Source organism: Cryptomeria japonica, chromosome 7 (assembly GCF_030272615.1).
Source record: "Cryptomeria japonica chromosome 7, Sugi_1.0, whole genome shotgun sequence".
Lineage (NCBI taxonomy): Eukaryota > Viridiplantae > Streptophyta > Pinopsida > Cupressales > Cupressaceae > Cryptomeria > Cryptomeria japonica.
Genome location: NC_081411.1, coordinates 108,467,557 through 108,489,082, shown reverse-complemented (window position 1 = coordinate 108,489,082; position 21,526 = coordinate 108,467,557). Strand labels below are relative to the sequence as shown.

Genomic DNA, 21,526 nt, shown 5'->3' with positions numbered 1-21,526 from the left:
TAGCTTCATCGCAGTTGGATTATTGAGGGGATAGAAATAGCCAGGGGCTTGGGGGAAAGGTAGTTATTATTCATAGCCACGGAGGAGGACGAAGAGAGATCAGAGGAAAGCTGGAGGCTTTTTACCGAAGGGATTTCACCCTCTTCCAATGGTAAAATAGGGCTAACATTCTTCATAGACACCTCCAGAGTTTTTAAGATCTCAAGGATCTTGTCTGTGTGGGGGTAGTCATTTGGGAATTCATTCCCACTAGGCAGCCCCAAGGGAGCTGAAGAAGAGAGAGCACTTGGGCTATTGGGGTCATCAATAATAGCCTTTTCTTTCAGCTTAGGTTCTGCCAACTCCTGGATCTTACACTCAGAATAGGTGTGACCCTGTTTATTACACTTCTAACAAAAAAGGGTAGCATTTTCATAAACAATGGCTTGGGACCATTTTCCCTATTTCAATTTTAAAGAAACAAAATTGGGGAGAGCTTTATTAATCACACCATTGACACAAAAACGTGCATAAACCAACCTGGATTTAGCTAGAGTGACTGAATCTACTGTAACATAGCTGTTGAATGAGTTTCTGATCCAGCGGAAGATTTGTTCATCCCAGAACTCCAACGGTAGACCAGGTAATCTAACCCAAATAGGAGCCATGCGATTAAGTTCAGCTGAGGGGTCAAAGTCAGGCTTCCATTTAGCCATAGTTAGGAAATGCTTCCCATAGGCTTAGGATCTAAAGAGAACAAAGATCAGATCTTCTTCCGTAGTGAATTTAAATAGGAAGAGACCCTCTGGCATTGCCAAAATATCAACACTACCCTTAAGTTTCCATCTAGACTTTGCCCATCTCCTAATAATGTCAATAGATGGCCTAAAGGAGAAGAAGCGACCAACAATCACTAGGTGAAGAGATGAAGCGATTTTGTCCATGAGACTATTTGGGAGCTTGATCTCCTTTCCTTCATTGGTTTGGGTAAAGTTAGCCAAAGCCACTTCCAAAGTCATATTGGTGGACCCGAGAAGGGCGTTCTTCTAGTTGGACTTGGAATCTTTCTTACCATGCTCTGCATTCATCTGACTGGAAGCAAATTCTGTTTCGAGGAGGGGTATATTCTTCACTCCATCATTCAGGCTAGAGTTTGTCAGAACTGAAGGGGAGGAAGGATTGTCCAACTTGGCAGTTCCTTCTGTGTGATCCGTAGACTGTGGGGACCCACCAACAGAACCAGCGGCATGTGAACCGACCATGGTATTGGGTTGGGGGTCCGGTTGCAGGGAGGAAGGGAACTCCCTAGAGGGAGCGATCATTCAGGGGGATCAAATTCAAACACAAGGAAAGGCAAGAAAGACGGGAAAGTTGCAGAGCTTTTTTTTAGAAATATGTTGATGTAAAACCATTAAATTTTACATAATATTGATTAATTAAATGTTAATTCATTAAATAAAATAGAAATTTTATATAGGATTATTAAAAACGACATAAATTTTGCAAATGAAAAAATGGCGTGCAAGAAGAGAATTTCCTTAGAGCCTGCTCCCAGAGCGAAGACTCTCCCAATTAATTATCTAGACTGAGGGTTTTATGGAAATAGCTCTGTGATCTTGGGCCGTCATCCTCCCTCTGCCACAGAGGAAGACCCTGGCAATGATGTGCCCAAATACTCTGCTAAGTTGATTCCAAGGAGGGAATGACGACCTCAAGATCCACCCACAGTTGGAATACTCAATGAGCGCACTTCGGGGACTGGCAAGTCACCAAGAATGAAAAATCCTAGAGGAAATTGTAGGCTCAAGCCGATAAACACCTTGGAACCTCCTCAAACTATGTCACTCGCAAGAGCCATGATGGCAGGGCTTGGTCTGATCCCAAGCTCCTTGCTATTCCAAATTTTTCACAGGGGCAAACTTGATCCCCCTAGGTGAGAGACACAACCATGCCAGCGATGTCTCCTCATCGCATCAGCAGCTGCCTCATACGCCTTCCAATGATAGGTCTTTGGGATGAAGGCGATCTAGCTTCCATGCTAATCTGGATCTACCCATGATAGGAGCCATTCAGAGACCACCATATCCCCACAAGGATCGTGCTCCCCAGCACGCAGGTTCTGAACCAAGAGAGATTATTCCTATCATGAAGGTACAACATAATAGACCTGGTGTGAACCCGAGAACATGGAAGGACTGCCTGCAAATCTCCGAAGAAAATTTTGCCAAAGGTCTGAAGGATCATTGCAGAAAGTTAGGCCTTCTTGCCAAATGGTGTGGGGAAGGGAAACATGTCGAATCCACTGCTCGCTAGATGGAGAAATAATATGCGGGCCAGGTAAGTATCACTATCCTCCCTAATGATTTTCTTTTTGTAGACTGCAGAAGTGAATCACGAAAACTGGAACTCTTAACTAGTAAATATGTTTTTTATAAAAGCTACAACTTCTTCTTTATAGAATAGCAACCAAACTTCTGCCCTAGCTTGCATAGATTCAAGAAAATGTCAGAATGGGTTAGGTTCAGATACCTCCTAGTAGAAATCATGCATGCCCAAATCCTATTCAAAATCGAAGACTCCCTTGGGGTTTTGTGGGCCTAGAAAAAGAGTGGTGTCGGTCCTCAAATATGAAAATGCTTCTCAACATGGAAACCAACTCACCCCAACCCAAACCAATCATCTTCACAACAACCAACTGCAAATATCATCTTGAACTCAAACTCTACAATGGACCTGTAGCAGATGGCATTTCCTTTAAGCTACCATCCCCCTCTCCTCTAAGATCAGTAAAGACTTCCCCTAAAACACCTACTAATGTAAGCCCGTCCATAGATAATCCAACAAATAGCTCTAGTGGTTGGGGGGATTCAGGAGTCCCTTCTGAGCCTAAGGAAAACATTCCCCCTAATGCCTCTCCCTGAGATTGAAGAGGGAGAATTCGTCCAGAATGATCAACCCTCCCCCCCCCCCTCCCCCTCACCCTCAACCATATTTCATCAAGGAAACATGAAACAATCAAGATGCAACTGTAGAAGGGAATTCGTGGGATCAAGAGATTAAGTCATCAAAGGTAGAGGATTGTACTCATGACATTATGGCTCCTCTTCCACCTTACACCATCTTGGAAGGGGAGAATACACACGGGCGGTGTGGTAATGTGGGGGACAATTTGGCGGATCTTGAAACAGGACTGATGGTTGCAGGTGAAGTTAAGGAGACTCATATGTCCCCCCCCCCCCTTGAATGATGCAAAGATTGTTGGTAGGAACAGTAGTGAGGGATTGGAGGGTAGGGCAAAACAACTAGTAAAGGTCCCTCCAGAGCATCATAAGGGCAGAAATGATATGCCCACATTAGAGAGGGGTATGGAAAATGATGATAAGAAGGAGGCATTAATCAACCAGGCCTACAATGAGGTCATCAGTGACCTCATGGACAAGTTTATAGAGGAAATTTCCGATGAGGATGAACTTATCCTTCAGAAACAAGCCTTGATTGCGGGGATCATGGAACTAGGGGATGAAGGGGAGGATCAGGGTATTGATGAGGAGTTGTGGGAGGAGCTGAGCAATAAGGAGGAGGTTAGGGAGACCAGTGAGGGTATTCTTGGGATTGACCAGAATGAAGTGAGTAAAGAGTCCCCGGATTGTGCCAAGTAGCCCAAGAAAAGAGGCAGAAAATCCCTTACAAAATTGAGAAATACAAATGGATCTGCGGAGGGCCAGGTCAAATTAACCACTATCTTTAATGCAGGGAAGGGGAAGTACCTTCCCAATGAGCCATGAAACTCCTTTCATGGAATGTTAGAGGCATGAACGTCCCTAACAAGCAGTGGATCTTAAAATGCTGCCTCTCAATAACAAATTCTGATATAATAATGTTACAAGAAACTAAACTTAGTTCTGTTGATATTGAGACCTTCAAGAAAAAGCTAGGACTCAGAGAGATGATTGACCACCCAACCAATGGTGCATCAGGTGGTTTGGCTATAATTTGGGACCCTAGAACGGTTTCCTATGAAGTAATTGGCAGCCAAGCACATTGGATGAGTGGTTGGGTAAAAAGTATAAAAAATAACCTAATTTCCTTCTTATCAATGTATACGGTCCTATACAAAATAAGGATAAAAGGATGACCTGGAGTGAACTTGAGTTATTTTTGAAGTCTTTCCCTGATCATATTTGTATCATTGATGGAGACTTTAATGCAATCTTGAACCCAAAAGAGAAATGGGGAGGGAGAAGAATAACTTCACAAGCAGAAAAAGACTTTGGTGAGTGGGTCAACAAAGCTAATCTCACGGAGATCAAGACCATAGAGAATACCTTTACTTGGAGTAATACAAGGTTGGGCTTTAGCTTCATTGCGAAAAAACTAGATAGGTTCTTCCTTAAGGGTAGTTTAGCCGAATTTCCCCAACTCTCTATCGGCGGAAGTCCTACCTATCTCTGGCTCTGACCACTACCCCATCCAGTTACTAATCACAGAGGAATTAAGGCCTAGAAGATGTCCTTTTAAGTTTGAACTCATGTGGCTGAAAGAGGACAAGGTAATGTGAATGATTGAGCAGTGGTGGAAAGAGACAAAAGTTTCTGGCTCCAAGCTTTTTAGAGTTGTTAGTAAGCTTAAGGTGGTTAAGAATAACTTGCTAAAGTGGAACATGACACACTTTGGCAACATATTTGAAACTAAGGCTAGACTTGAAGTGGAGTTGAGTGAGCTTAATCAGATAGTTATGTCTAAGGGGATGGATCAAGCTCTTTTCCTAGAGGAAAAACAACTATGGGTAGAGTATGAACTATGAAGATATCTTGGCTAAGGAGGGAGTGTTTTGGCGACAGAAATCCAGGGAGCTGTGGCTTAGCAATGGGGATAGGAACACTAAATTATTACACAATAGTACTAGACACAGAAGGTTAGTTAATAGGATAACCAAAATAAGAACAAGTGGAGGGCAAACCACTGATGATCCTGAGCTAATTGCATCTGAGGCAGTTAAGTATTATGAGAACATCCTAAACAACTGGGAGGTCTCTAACTTGGGCTCCCATGATAAAATCCTTGCAAGCATTCCTAAGATTATCACTGAGGACCAAAACAAGCATCTAGGAGCTAGATTCTCAAAAGAGGAGGTGGAAACTGCACTAATGCAGATGAACCCAGACAAAGCACTTGGGACGGATGGGTTCCTAGCCACCTTCTTTAAAAAATCTTTGCATTTTATTGGGGATGAGGTAACAGAAGCATTGAAGGGAGTTAGAAATTCAGGCAATATGCTCAAAGAAATCAATAACACTTTTATCACGCTTTCTCCTAAGAAGGATGGGGCAGACAACTTGGGAGATTTCAGACCAATTGCTTTATGCAATACTATCTATAAGTTACTCACCAAAACTATTGCTAACAGACTGTAGAAGCTACTCCCCCTTCTCATTAGTGATGATCAAATAGGCTTTTTCCCAGGGAGATCCATCTATGACAGAGTCATCATTTCTCGGGAAGCCATTCACTCCATCCAATGTAATTTGAAGCCAAGTATGCTTATCAAGCTGGATATCAGGAAGGCATATGACAAGGAGGATTGGCATTTTCTCTGTAAATACTTGGAGGCCTTTGGCTTTTCCAAATCTTGTATTAGCCTTATCTATGAATGCATCTCCTCTCCTAGAATCTCCATCCTGGTGAATGGCACCTTGAAGGGATTCTTTGGTATCTCTAGAGGACTTAAGCAGGGGGACCTTATATCCCCCTTTCTTTTTATCATCATGGCAGAATCGTTGGGTGGGTCCATTTCTAGATCCAGAGAAAGGGAGGCCCTTAAAGGCATTAGAATTACTAATGGTGTGGATGCCATTACACATAATCGGTTTGTTGATGATACTATGTTGTATGGCCAGGGCAATTGACAAGAGGTACGAGCCTTCAAAGTAATATTGGACTCCTATACTGAAGACTCAAGGCAAGAAATTAACACTGAAAAATCGAAAACATTCTTTTTTAATATGGATAGACATGAGGAAAGGGCAATGTGCAATATCCTAAAATTCAAAGTCGGGGAACTCCCATGCAAATACATGGGCTTGCCCTTAGCCAAGGGAAAAAGATCTTCAAAACTCTAGGATCATATAGTCACCAAGATTAAGAATAAAATAGAGTCTTGGAAAGGAAAATGACTCTCATCTGCTGGTAGGGCCACCATGGTAAAATCGGTCCTATCCTCCATGCCAATTTACCAACTCTCTTGCATCGATCTTCCCACAATAAAAAAGGAAGAGCTAAACAAACTCCTCAAGAATTTCTTCTGGCAAGGATCTGGGGATAATAAGAAGATGGCTTTGGTGGCTTGGGATAGAGTTTGTAGGCCTAAAGAGTATGGAGGTGTTGGTATTAAGAATATTGGAGTTCAGAGTAGAGATTTAGGTGCGAAATTTATATGGCGTATGCATAAATTCCCCCACCTTAAATGGGCCAAAATCCTTAGCCACAAATATTTGAATAGCAACAACCCTATTAGTATCTTTAGGATTGCTAATCTCCCTAGAGGCTCTTGCATTTGGAACTTTATGTCAGATTGTAGAAGCATCATTACAGAGAAAATTACATGGAGTATGGGTGATGGGAATCAGACCTTGTTCTGGTCAGACTCCTGGGGGGCTACCTGGTAATTAAGGAATGGCTAAATTTAACCAGGCTCGTTACCTCCTGGAAGGTTTGTGGGGGAAATATGTTAGTGATTACATAGAAGTAGATGTGGGAGACTCTGCTAACAAATAGAGGTAGAAATCCCTTGACAACATTAACATCTCGACCAATGAAAAGGAAGAATTGATTAGAATCCTAGAGTCAAGAGCTATAACCTTTCATGCTAGCCAGGACAAATTGGTGTGGGATGGTTCCAAAAAAGGGAAATATAATGCCAAGGAAGGGTACAAACTCCTAATGGGAAAATAGATGAATCCTAGATGTGATATTCCATTAAAACTGTGTTGGGATAAAAGTTGCCTCCCCAAGACAGGTATGTTCTCTTGGTTAGCACTACAAAACAATGTCCTTACCGCTGACAGGTTTAGAAAGTGTCGTTATTTTGGCCCAAATAAAAATGGAAGCAATCATCATTGAAATTATGAACAATCAGGTCTTGAAGCATTAGCATATGGAAGCACAAATGTCCTTCTAGGATGAAAAGATGAGGAGTCGATGGTTCGGCCTTAAGATCCCCCCTTATGTTGGGTCAGGAGCTAAAATTGGTAAAGGTAGTAGGGAGGTGTGCGTCTGGCGACCCCCCAAGAGGAGCTGGTATAAACTCTACTTTGACAGAGCCTTTAGAGATAACCTTGGTCAGGTGGGAATTGGGTGTTGCCTCCACAACTTTGAAGGGATTGAGGTGGCTCGTAGGGCAAAACCAACAGGAATTGTATCCAACAACAAAGTTGAACTCCCGGCTCTGGTGGAAGGACTGGAAATGTGTAAAGAGATGGGAGTTGAGAAACTAGTTGTGGAAGGAGACCCGACCATTGTGATCAATGCTCTAAGGAAGGGTGTCATGCCAAATTGGAGGCTGGATGCATTACTTAGTAGAGCACTAAACTTGGGTCAATCATTTAGGAAGATTATTTTCAACCATATCTTCAGGGAAGGCAATTCCAGAGTGGATGAATTAGCAAATGTGGGTGTTGATGGTCTCAATATGACATAACTATGGTTCCCTAGATTTTGTCCCCTTAGGCGGGCCTATTTTCATCCATGCTCCCTCAACTACTAGGGAGCATTTGTTTGGTAGACCTCCTACCTATGGGTGGTCTGTAGGGGGCAAGAAGTAGTTACAATAGATGCCTACTGAGTCTAGGATTCTTTAGCCGCTACCCTACTAGAGGAGCTTGTAAGGGAAGTAGTGCTTTGATTAGGTGTACTCAACCTCCATCACTTGTTCCCCATTTGGTTTCCCCCCTTGCCACCTACTTACCCCCTCTGTTTCATCATGACTTCTTGGCATTATTTGCTCTGTCTCCACACTAATTTACACTTCCACAACTCATTCTTGGCTCATTCCCATCTTCCTTGACTGCATTTGCTCTTGCAGATGCAATTTAGGCCTCTCACCCTCCCTTATCATCTTCACTCTCATTGTCTTTATCCTTCACCCTAGTATCAATCTTGCCCATTCTCATCCTCCTTCCCTCTATCATTCCCTCTTTTGACCACCCGGGGTTGTAGCTATTGTCTCCTTTTACATCTTCTCCCCTCTTTACTCCTTTCACCATAAATGGGATAAGGTTCATACAACACTTGGGTCTACACACGTGCTGGTTTCACTTGGAGCCCCGCTACGTTCAACAAAGGGAATGTTGCAGCCCCCACTCGAGGAACGATGGTACTCTGCTGAGACTTACCTCCAACCGAAGCACATAGGTAATCTATAGGGGCTGATGAAATAAAGTGAGAGTTCATACTGATTATGTTTAGGAACAAAGTAATGATGCAGAAAATCCCAATGTTTACTATTTGAAACTTCATTATAACTTTCTCAATCCTCTCCTTCGAAGATCACCAGACTGTTATATACTTATCCCTCCTGGTAATTCGACCATTCTGACTATCAAACTTGATAATGATTTTGGCCACCATAATATGTTATTACGAATATGATGAGCTAACCCAAAACTAGTATTGGAGTGGGTTTCTTTTGTGTGTCTATGTGTTGTGCAGATGGTGGAAAGGAGTGTGCCAGCAGTTGCCGAAAGGGGATGGGCAGGACAACTGGTCAAATACCTGGATGATCAGAGAAAGATGGCTTGGAATAGACAAAGCTATACCAATCTGGAGTATATGGTCAAATAGAGTTGTTGCCATGTACTGTGTACACTTGTATATCACTATGTTGTTGCTATGGACCAGAAATAAGGCCTGATTGAGTATTGGGATTTACTCCTGGATGTAATAGTTTTTTCTTTGGGGCAAGATCAAAGGTTTTCTCCACCCGACTCTTTCCTAACGATGCCCTTAGTGAGCCGGGTTGTACAGTTATCTTTTATCAATAAATTTTTCCAACCATACCTTTTATCGATTTTTTATTTTTTAATTATCAATTCAAATTTTAAAATTACATATATTAAACATGAAAACATTAAACTAACTAAATTGTTATAAATATAAATAATTAAAATATAAATTTACATAATATTGTTTAAATAAAAAAAACTTTTCAATGAAACATAATTTTTTTTAAAATATTTGAACTACTAATTTTCACTGTGTGCATGGATTTCTTACTTCACCCTTGTGGAATATGGTACGGATCCTATTTCTGAGTTTATATTTGATAAGTGTCTTACAGCCTGTCAACCTGACCGGACAATACGCACCTGTCGATACGAGGACATCTAAGGCTTTTTAGATAAAAGATTTAGACTTTTGGATCATACGGGAGAATGTATTAAAATATATTAATAGGTTATTATTAATATTATTCATTTTGTTATCAAAGAATTTTATAGTTAACATTTTATTTAAATCACAATTTTAAATAAATAAATTATGTTGCTCTCTATATACAAATTTATATCTTTAAATTTACAATAAAAATAATTATTTTATTATTGAAAATAATTTATAAAATTATTAAATATTAAATATACATTATCTTTTAATTTTTGGAAGGAGAAAATTATAAATAAATATAAATAATTTATTTTTTAATTAAATTAACAATTGTTATATTTAATAAAAAACATCATATTAAATGAACAAATAATCACAATCATTTTCATTGGAGAAATGAAGAAATGAAGAAATAAGATCATAGAATTTTATAGTTACATTTTATTTAAATCAAAATTTTAAATAAATAAATAATGTTACAATCTATATGGAAAATCACTTCTAAATTTACAATAAAAATAATTATTTTTCTTATTAAAAATAATTTATAAGATTATTAAACATTAAAAAGACATTATCTTTTAATTTTTAGAAGAAGAAAAATATCAAAAAATATAAATAATTAATATCTCAACTAAATACAATAATTGCTATACTTAATAGGAAAATATCATATCAAATGTTTTTTTTTGGAATCTACTCCAAGCTATCCACAATATCAAAAAAATATTTAGGAAATTTTTAAGTTATTTGAAAACAATTTGCATAAACAAATTTTACCATTTTGCTCTATTTTATTTTGGGTAGAATTATGCTACCTAGCAAGATCATTATTTCCATGAAAATCATATTTTTGAAAAAGTTTGAAGGTTTGTATGTTTGTTAAGGAGGAAAACTACTTGTTATAACGTTTTTTGTTTGAAGAATAGTAATAATAAAAGTTTGTATCAACTCTTTTTTAATTTTCAAATATTTTTTCAATAATATGATCAAACTGGTAGAATTGATTCATTCATTAAAATTATAAATATTAAAATATTTTGTTGTACAATGAATTTTTCTTTTCATACAAGAAAAAAATTACCACATTTAATCTAGAATGTGGACTTTTTAACATTAAAGATAAGAAATTTCCACAATCCATAGAAGAGATCCAAAACTGTTTCTCTATTATGATTCTTTTGACTCTCTTTAACCTGATCTGCCTGATGACAGATCAGGTTAAAGAGAGTCAATGAAAAAAATTATAAATATTAAAATATTTTGTTGTACAATGAATTTTTCTTTTCATACAAGAAAAAAATTACCACATTTAATTTCGAATGGGGACTTTTTAACATTAAAGATAAGAAATTTCCACAATCCATAAAAGAGATCCAAAACTGTTTCTCTATTATGATTCTTTTGACTCTCTTTAATCTGATGACAGATCACATTCTGAACCATTCATTCAAAAACATATACAGAATTTAATCCAAAAACAACTTTCCCTTTTAACATTTTCCTGATTAACTTAGAATGCCTTTTTAACATATGACTTTTTTCACATTTTCTCAGGCTTGAAAGCTGCTTATCATCTATCTAAACAATGAAGTTTTGGTATTTTAAAGACTATGGAAGGGCACTTTTTAGACTTCGGCATTTTAGAGACGTAAGCATTAGGAAGACGAAATCTACACGAATCTTATGCTCCATAGCTTAAGATCCAGACCTACCTGTACACGAAATGCAGACCAACAAATTAAAATAGTGTATTGATTTTCCCTCAGCAAAATTTGTGTGATTGCATGATGGCTGGCTCCCTCATCATATTTGTGCTCTTCTTTGATTTTGTTTTGGGTTTACAATCAGCCTGTATGCCTCCTCAATCAATAGAATGCAAAATTAACCCTGGGTTTCACATCTTCAATCCTCTGGACATTTGGGATGACCATGAGACTTGTGTGCATCCTCCATCAGTAGCAAGCAATTTTAGCCATGAATGCCACATATTCAATTTTAAGGGTATTTGGGATGACCGGGGAACTTGTGAGGCTGCAAACGCTGCATGGCCCAAATCAGAATCCGAGCTTATACAGGCAGTTGCCCATGCAGTGAAAAACAAGCAAAAGATTAGAGTAGTCAGCGGGTTGGGTCACAGTCTAACAAGATTACCCTGTGTGGGAAAGCAGGGACTCATCATCTCTACCCAAAACTATAATTCAGTAATTGCAATCAACAAAACTGCAATGACAATTACAGTCCAATCTGGAACACTGATGAAAGATGTGATTGAAGCAGCTGCAAAGGAAGGACTGACTCTGCCTGCCATGATTTACTGGAATGGAGTTTCGGCAGCTGGAGTTATTTCTACAGGAGCCCATGGCAGTGGTCTCTCGGGAAAAGGAAGTGGGGTTTATGAATATGTTGTTGGGTTGAAATTGATTGTCCCTGCGCCTCCTTCCCAAGGCTATGCAAAGCTCATCACCTTGGGCGGTGATTCTCTCACCTGGTTAATTGTTTACATGTGAATTCAGCCATTTTCCCCTCTTGTTTCTTTACTTATTCTTTGGTATTTTGGTCGTTTTTTTTTATTAGTCAGTTTTATGGTCTAGCTTCTGGCTCTTCTCTATTACGATTGCCTATACTTTTGAGGTCTGTTGATTTCATTCAGTTGTGTGGTCATTAATATAAGTCATTTCTTTCCTATTTTCTTGACAGAATCAGATCCAGATCTGAAAGCTGCTAAGATATCTCTTGGAGTGCTCGGAGCGATCTCTGAAATAACCTTCACATTGGAGCGTATGTTCAAGACCTCATTTTCAGCCAGTGTGAAAGATGATAATGATTTAGAAAAAGAAGCCGAGAGTTTCCTAAGAGCCAGTGAATATGCATATATAAATTGGTTTCCCTCACAAGGGAAGACAATTTTCCTAAGCAACCATGTTGTTTCTGTTGATGTACCTGGAGATGGCCTCAACTCAGGAGTTGGCGGTCCAATCACAGCAATGACCGTTGAAACAAGGGCTCATCAGAGTGAGTATGATCTTCACACTTACCCATTGATAAACATCGGGCTGCCTGTTCTCCTGCAATTTATATAAAAATATATTATAGTGGATCTATTTGGGCAAATGTGTTTAGTTTTTATGGTGTCGCAGTTTTCTGCAGAATGTAGGAAGCTGCCTGCTAGGTATGGGCTATTTGAAGTGAGGGAGAAACAGAGCAAGGGCAATGTCACGATGTTATTGCCAAAATAATTACAATTATAAATCTGGGCAAATGTATATAGATTTAGTGTAGTGCAGTCTAGAAGAGCCCCAATAGTATTCGAAGCTGCCTGGTAATTATAAGCTGTTTGAAGTGAGAGATAAACAGAGCAGGGGAAATGTAAATATATCTGATATTTAACTGGTAATCTTGCTTTGTTCTGCTATCCAGATGACGAAATGCAAGCTAAAGAAGATGTAGATGCAATCTGCAATGGATTGGAGCTGCTGATCTCATCCGCGACAAAGGGTAGTGGCTTCTTGAATGACGGAAAACAGTTCACAGGGTATCCTGTAATTGGATTCAATCATCGGATGCAAGCATCTGGTGGATGCCAAGAAAGTCACCCTAATTATCAACATAACCACAAGAGCTGCACTCCCAACAAGATTTTGGATAAAAATAATACAGTCTGTAACTGGGATCGACGGCTGCACACCAATGCAGTCTTCGACGTGGAGTTGAGAGTGTCAACGTTTCATCTCAAGGAAGCAATTGAGGACATAAAGAAAATTAGGGATCTGAATCCCTCAAGACTGTGTGACAGGGGTTCAGTGGGTGGAATATACATGCGCTCTGTGAAGAAGTCAGATGCATATCTTGGACCTGCAGAGGATCAGGTGACTTTGGAGCTGCAAACTTATCGGCCAAGAGAAGCAGGTATACCCAAGTGGAATGAAGATGTTTTTCAAGAAATTGAGCAAATGGTGGTAGAAAAGTACAAAGGGGTGCTACACTGGGGGAAATCTGGAGGTCACTTGTTTGAAGGTGTTGCCAAGTGGTCTGCAAACCTGGAGGAATTCCTCAAGGTGAAAGATAGGTTTGATCCCAGTGGATTTTTTTCTAACGATTGGACTGATGGGTTGTTTGAGATCGGAGGGAAAAGAGTGGAGGAGTTGAGGGATGGATGTGCACTGGATAAGATGTGCAAGTGCAGAGAGGATAGACATTGTGCTCCAGACAAAGGATATTTCTGCCGAGAGGGAAGAATTTGGAGCAAGGCTCGTGTTTGCAGAAAGTCATCTTGATATTAATGGTGGTAGATGGTTTTCCCTGGGCCTGGGTGGTGCAGGAGCACCTGAGCACCTGAATGCTCAAATCCTAGCAGGTATAACATTTTATTGCAATTTAAGCATGTGTGTTTATTTTATGCTTCTAGTAGGTTTAATAGGTTTGTTTTGTGGTTTAATAAGGCTTGGAACTCATTTGTGTTTAAGAGTTTCCAAGATTTTTGTTTTTTTGCTCGGCAGGCTAAAAATTGTCAATTTTGGGTCCAAATGAGCATTTTTGAATTTTTGATGTTGGAAAGCCTTGAAAGGCATTGGAGCATGTTTATTTAGTGTTTATAGATGATTTTGAGTCATTGGTTTGAGTGCCAAGTCACCAGAAGTCAAAATGCAATTTTTGAGCAACAAAAGTTGTCAAAAAGTTGTCAAAAGTTGTCAAAAAGTGGTTTTTGGTGGTTTTGGTTAGTTCCAGCCTGTACCTGTCCGTACAAGGGCTTCAACAAGTTGGCACATGTATATAAACCATGTTCCAATCATTGTATGGGTTGTTCATTTTGGAAAATTAAGAGAAATACTTATTTTGCTCTCATTTTTGTGAGTTTTTAACTAATTTTCTGCACTTTTGAGAGTACAGTCCGTACCATGGCTCCATGAGTCCGTACTGAACCTGTTTTTGAGTGATGTGATCTCCTTTGATGTTTTAGTAGTGATCTCTGATCTTTTCTTGGGGTTTGGAACAAGTTTTGTTTGAAGTGCTCTTGAAAAAGGCATTGTTTTGTGGTTCCAATGGAAGATTATTCATGGTCCAACTAATTTCTTCAAGGTCTCTTCATCCATGGCTTTGAGGGAATTTTTTGGATTTGTACATACTGTACCATACATCCATTTTCCTTTTCTAGCAATGTACAAGTGTTTGTAAGCCCATGGCAAGTGTGTGAAGTGAGCAACTTGGCTTGGGTATTCTCAAGTTTGTTTAAATGGTACTTTGTTGTTCATAGCACTGTACCTTGAAATGTTAAAGAAGAAACAAGTTGGCAAGAGTCAGCATTATACTTTGCCATCCTTGTCTCTCCCATGACTTGGTTGGATGTAAGAGGCAAAGGTGTAAAACGGACTGCAAAACAGTGAGTCACTGTTTCATTGTTAGATCCTCATTGCCAACCTCTCTAAATGGATAGTGTGAAATGATGTATTCCTCTTTCTTGCATCATGAAAATGTATTTGCAAGTGGTTTCAATGTGGAGAAAATAATATACACCATTTGATTGTAAAGGACCTAAATAAGGATCCTAGAAAAAGTGTATTTTTTTGTCACAGCCTTATAAGGCTGTCATGTTTTGTGGCATCCTTTGAGTGGTCAACTTTTAAGATCTTTAAGAGGCTATATGTATTGTTTTTGCCTTTCCATTAACACCCCTTTGCAGGCCAGCGACAGATCAAAGAAATAAATCAAAACAAAGAAAGGAAGTTGCTGTAAAAAATGCACCTTATTGCTGTCAAAAAAATGCAGTGAGGCAGTGAATGAGCAGCAGTCATAAATAATCCTTTCTTATTTGCTTTGCAGGGTTCCCCAACTTATGTCAAGTCTTGGTTGCATCCATATTTGATATATTTCCATTGTACTTTGGTTTACAAATGTTGAAAATGCATACAAAACATTAAAAACATTGCTGTCCCAGTCTTTAGACTGTTATTTTCTGAGTAAATGCAGCAGTATGGTACTTGTTTGATAAAATGACAGTGTGCTCAGTTAAGTTTTAAATCCTTGGAAGTGTTGGCCATATGTTATAGCCAAGTGTGAACCATTTAATTTGGGTCTAGCATCATGGAGGAAACCTTTAATTTGCAAACCCTCACCAAAACTCTTAAAAACTCTTGAAAAGTGCCTATTTTGTGGGACAGCACTAAAACAGTCCATACAGTACTTGCCATAGCAAAAATCCTTGAGCTTTCAACATCAAATGACCACATCTCCAGGGGTTTGTCATGAAGTTTAGCAGGTTGAGCAGGGTGAACAAATTTCACTAAAAACTAGGGCTAATTCTAGTAGCCTTTTTGGAGCAAATTTGACCAATTCATGAAATCGGTAAGGAAGGGGAAGAAATTGGTTGTTTCAAATCATCAAAATTGATGAGTAGAGACCTAAGACACCCTACTACAACATCCAAAGCATTGTATTGAGCCATTTGATCAAATTGACCTTTTGCACCTAGAAAGTTGCTTTGAGTATCCCTACGTTCTTTGCGTCCAATTGAGAAATTTCCATTCTTGAGAAGTGAAGGACAGTCATCATACTTTGCAGACCTGTTTAGATGCTCAGTCAACACATTAATATGATTGAAATCCTTAAAGGTGCAAACAAGGTTAGGTAAACCATGGTTCTCCAACAGTTGCCCATTCCTAGAAGAGAGGAGATTCAGCCAGTTGGACAACCAAACTTGTTCATTTTTGGTGACACACAAGAGGACCTCATTTCAGACTTGAATGCCTTAGCATGGAAGGTTAGGAGGAGTGATGTCCAATACAATAGGGTACAAACAGTGTTGAATAGAGAGGAGTAGATAAGAGAAAGGTTTGGAAGAATCCCATTTGTGCCTAGGGATTGACTGCACATTGAGAACAAAGCCCACCAACCTCAGAAGAAGGCCAACCTTCTATCATCCCTCCTCATCATAGTGGTATCAGAGCCAATTCAGATTTGGGTTGAGAGATTAGCATATGTCTGGTAGTGAGTCAGTGGGAGACAACACCGACAACATGGTGACCAATGCAGAGTTAGCAAGAGGATGGAGGATCAGGGTGAAGAAAATAGACTCCTTAGGGAAAGATTACAACAACTTGAAAGAAAGTTGAACCAAGTAGAAGTCAAGACCGAAGAAGTCAGTGAGAGAGTAGAAAGTGCTGAAGATAAGAAGGAAACCTTAGAGGAAGAAATCCCAGAACCAGATCCAATCTTGGATAAAGAACAAGAAACCTTTTTACAAGCTTTGAAAGCTTTGACTGGAAAGGCCCTAGATGGAGTGTCCCTTTTTAGTGGTAAGATGGAACCAGAAGCACTAATGGAGTGGATAGAGGGTCTAGAGAATCACTTTGAATGTGATGGCATTACTGAAGCACAAAAAGTGAAGGTAGCCAAATCTAGAATGAGAGGGGCAGCCTTGACCTGGTGGAAATTCATCCAAGAGGAAAGGGTGAAAGAGGGAAAGAAACCCATAACCACCTGGAAGACAATGGTGACTAAGATCAAAGACACTTACATGCCTGAAGATTATGAAATCCAGTTGCATAGGAAGAGACAAAACTTGAGGCAGAAAGACCTAGATGTCAGTAGTTACACTGAAGAATTCCAAAAACTAAGCCTTAGATCCAAGGTACAAGAAGATGAAAATGTCAGAGTAGCTAGGTATCTCAATGGGTTAAGATGGAATATTCAGGAAGAGTTAAGCCTATGCTGTCCCAACACATTACAGAAGTGTTATCAATTAGCATTGAAGGTAGAAGAGAGAAACAAGAAGAAACAAGAACATAATGGTAGAGGCAGAGGCAGAGGAAACAAAGGCAATCATAGAGGCAGTTTTGGGGGAAGATACACAGATCATAGGTCCCAAGGAGAGTCTAAGCTTATTGAGCAAAGTGGGGATTCTCAGAGTAGACCCAACTATATGGGTAGGGGATCAGGCAACCCAGGAAGGGGTAGATCTAATGGACCTAGAAGAGGTTCATACTTCTCCACCATGAAGTGTTACAATTATCAGAAACTAGGCCATCCAGCATATAGATGCCCAGAAAAGCCAAGCTCATCTCAAGGAGGTGATAAGAGAGTCCATTTTGTGCAAGAAGAAACCACACCAAGTCAAAGGTGTCTACCATCAGAAGAAGGGGAGAACCTCATGATCAGGAGGATCCTCATGAAAGAGCCATCTCAAAAAGATATGTCTCAAAGGAAAGCTCTTTTCAGGATCAAATGTAAGATCCAAGGAAAGGTGTGCAAAGTTATCATTGACTCAGGATCAACTGATAACATCATATCAGAAGAAGCTGCTACAAAACTTCATCTACCTAGAATACAGCATAATGAGCCCTACAAGGTCACATGGTTGGAAAAAGGGCAGCATGTATTAGTGAGTGAACAAACATGGGTAGAGCTTAACATAGGTGAGTACCAAGATAAGATTTTGTGTGATATAGTACCTATGGATGCTTGTCATTTGCTTTTAGGAAGACCTTGGCAATTTGACAGGAAAGCACAATATGATGGAGAAAAGAACTCATACTCATTTTTCAAGAATGGTATCAACTATAAAATTCAGTCCCTTAATGAAGAGAGTGAGGGCAGCAAACCAAAAGTTCCCAACATTTTGTTAGTTGGTGAAAAGGAGTTCATTCATACCCTAAAAGAAGGTGATGGCATAGGTTTTGCATTAGTAACTAAACCAGTTGATGAAAAGAAAGAAAAGAAGGTAGAAATCCCATATGAGGTGCAGCAACTTCTAGATTAGTTTAAGTCAATTGTTAATGATGGTCAACCAACCTCTCTACCTCCTCAGAGAGCCATTAGCCACCAGATAGATTTCATCCCAGGTGCATCCTTACCAAACAAAGCTGCTTACAAAATGACACCTGAACAAAATCAGGAAGTGGCAAGACAAATCCAAGAGCTATTAGACCAAGGATTGATTAGAAAAAGTATTAGTCCATGTGCAGTACCCACAGTGTTAGCACCTAAGAAAGGTGGGGCTTGGAGACTTTGTACAGATTCAAGAGCAATAAACAGGATCACAATCAGGTATAGATTCCCCATTCCTAGGATAGAAGATCTTATGGATTGTTTAGGGGGAGCAAAATATTTCAGTAAGATAGACCTAAAAAGTGGTTATCATCAAATCCGCATCAAAGAGGGAGATGAATGGAAAACAGCTTTCAAGACAAATGAGGGGTTGTATGAATGGCTAGTCATGCCATTTGGGTTAACAAATGCACCCAGTACATTCATGAGATTGATGAATGAGGTGTTACATGACTTCATAGGCAGGTTTGTAGTTGTGTACCTTGATGACATCTTAATTTTCAGTCAAACCAAGGAAGAACACCTCCAACATTTGCAGATTGTCTTGCAAAGATTGAATGATGAACAACTTACTATCAACCTAGAAAAATGTGATTTCCTCAAGCAAGAGCTGGTCTATTTGGGTTTTGTTGTGTCAGGGGGTGATTTGAAGATGGATCCAGATAAGGTAGAAGCCATAGTTAATTGGCCAACCCCTAAGAATGCTAGTGATGTCAGGAGTTTTCATGGACTTGCTCAATTTTATAGGAAATTTATTAGAGGTTTCAGTGAAATATGTGCACCTATGTTGGAAACCATTAAGGGTGGTGTGAAAGTGAAATTTCAGTGGACAGAATCAGCCAACAAGGGATTTGAATTGTTGAAAGTCAGAGTTGCTACCCAACCAGTGTTGATTCTACCTAGTTTTGACAAATTGTTTACCTTAGAGTGTGATGCAAGTAATATTGCTATTGGTGCTGTTTTGAGTCAGGATAATAGACCTGTTGCATTTTTTAGTGAAAAGCTTAATGATGCTAAGAGGAAATACTCTTCATATGATCTTGAAATGTATGCTTTGGTTCAGACACTTAGGAAATGGAGGCATTACCTTCTTCCTAAAGAATTTGTGGTTTACACTGACAACCAGGCACTTAGTTTTCTCAATTCACAGGATAAGCTGAGTCACAGACATGTTAAATGGGTAGAGTCTTTGCAAGCATATACCTTTACTTTGAAGCATAAGAAAGGACAGTGCAATAAAGTAGCTGATGCATTGAGTAGAAGGTTACTTACTGTTCAAGAAATTCAGATTAGAAGTATTGGTATAGAATGTTTTAAGGATTTATATCCACATGATTCTGATTTTGCTGATATTTACAAGGTTTGTCAAGATTTTCAGAATACTTTTCATAGTGAACATGCTGACTATACTTTGCAGAATGGATTGTTATTCAGGGGTGGACAGCTGTGTGTGCCAAAAGGTTCGATGAGGGAGAATCTGATACAGGAAAAGCACAATGGTTGCTTGAGTGGTCACTTTGGTCTTAATAAGACTTTGGAATTGGTTTAGAGGCACTATTTTTGGCCTAAGATGCAGGCAGATGTCAGGAAATATGCTGAGCAATGCATGGTATGTCAGAAAGCCAAGGGTACTAGCACTAATGCTGGTTTGTATCAGCCTCTTCCCATACCTTCTAGGCCTTGGGATTGTATCAGTATGGATTTTGTGGTAGGTTTGCCCAGGACTAAAGCAGGGTGTGATAGTATTTTTGTGGTTGTTGATAGATTCAGCAAAATGGCACATTTCATACCTTGCAAAACGACTAATGATGCTAGTCACATTGCTTTTCTTTTCTTTAAGGAAGTTGTAAGAATTCATGGTTTGCCATCCAGTATTGTATCTGATAGAGATGCTAAGTTTTTGGGTCATTTTTGGAAAACTTTATGGAAGAAATTGGGTACTAACTTGTCTTTTAGCTCAGCTTACCATCCATAGACAGATGGCCAAACAGAAGTGGTGAACAGAACATTGGGTAATCTACTCAGATGTCTTACCAAAGAATATGGGCAAAGTTGGGATCAACTCATCCATCAGGCAGAGTTTGCATACAATGACAGTGTAAATAGATCCACTGGTAAGAGCCCATTTCAGATTGTTTATGGAATGCATCCTAGAGGTGTTTTTGAGTTAAATGATGTAACTAATTTGCAACATGTGAGTGGTACAGCAGAAGATATGGCACAGTCTATGAAAGAAATTCATGAGCAGGTACAAAAGTCTTTACAGAAAACTACTCAAAAAGTTAAGAAGAGAGTTGATGCTTCAAAAAGAGATGTTCAATTTTTAGTGGGTGATTATGTGATGGTCCATCTCAACAAGTCACGGTTATAGAAAGGAGTGCCTACTAAGTTGCAAATGAGAAGAGTAGGAACATGCAAAATCTTGGCTAAATATGGCCATAATGCTTACAAAGTTGATTTGCCTAATGAAGTTTCTATGTCTCCTATTTTCAATGTTGCAGATTTGGTGCCATTCAAAGGGGAGCTACCAACAGATTCACAAAGAGTTTCAGATCTTTCTCATTCCCTTTCTGATCTTTCTCTCCCCTCTTCTTCTACTCCCATTCCTCAGCAGGTACTAGATTCAAGAATCATCAAAAAGACAAGACACCATACCTACTTGGAGCATCTCATCAAGTGGAAGGATAAACCATCTTCTGAAGCCACATGGATACCTGAAAGTGACTTTCTCAAAGCTGGAATTCCTCTTTCTTTACTGCCCAAAGGAGTCACATGACTTCTTTGTCCTTAGGGGAGTATGGTGCAGGAGCACCTGAGCACCTGAATGCTCAAATCCTAGCAGGTATAACATTTTATTGCAATTTAAGCATGTGTGTTTATTTTATGCTTCTAGTAGGTTTAATAGGTTTGTTTTGTGGTTTAATAAGGCTTGGAACTCATTTGTGTTTAAGAGTTTCCAAGATTTTTGTTTTTTTGCTCGGCAGGCTAAAAATTGTCAATTTTGGGTCCAAATGAGCATTTTTGAATTTTTGATGTTGGAAAGCCTTGAAAGGCATTGGAGCATGTTTATTTAGTGTTTATAGATGATTTTGAGTCATTGGTTTGAGTGCCAAGTCACCAGAAGTCAAAATGCAATTTTTGAGCAACAAAAGTTGTCAAAAAGTTGTCAAAAGTTGTCAAAAAGTGGTTTTTGGTGGTTTTGGTTAGTTCCAGCCTGTACCTGTCCGTACAAGGGCTTCAACAAGTTGGCACATGTATATAAACCATGTTCCAATCATTGTATGGGTTGTTCATTTTGGAAAATTAAGAGAAATACTTATTTTGCTCTCATTTTTGTGAGTTTTTA

General features: G+C 39.1%; 1 protein-coding gene across 1 annotated transcript; it reads left to right on the top strand.

Annotated features, from left to right (window-relative positions):
* The first annotated feature begins 10,930 nt into the window (after positions 1-10,930).
* On the top strand, positions 10,931-13,905 carry LOC131045897 (L-gulonolactone oxidase 2). Its single transcript, XM_057979560.2, has 3 exons — positions 10,931-11,832; positions 12,058-12,372; positions 12,778-13,905. Exons 1-3 carry the CDS (start codon positions 11,145-11,147, stop codon positions 13,632-13,634), a joined length of 1,860 nt encoding a protein of 619 aa, XP_057835543.2. The 5' UTR covers positions 10,931-11,144; the 3' UTR covers positions 13,635-13,905.
* The last annotated feature ends 7,621 nt before the right edge of the window (positions 13,906-21,526 follow it).

Coding starts and splice junctions, on each gene's coding strand:
- LOC131045897 (XM_057979560.2), top strand. CDS start 11,145: ATGATGGCTGGCTCCCTCATCATATTTGTGCTCTTCTTTGATTTTGTT. Junction 11,833..12,057: donor AAAGCTCATCACCTTGGGCG/GTGATTCTCTCA, acceptor TTTTCTTGACAG/AATCAGATCCAGATCTGAAA. Junction 12,373..12,777: donor TGAAACAAGGGCTCATCAGA/GTGAGTATGATC, acceptor TCTGCTATCCAG/ATGACGAAATGCAAGCTAAA.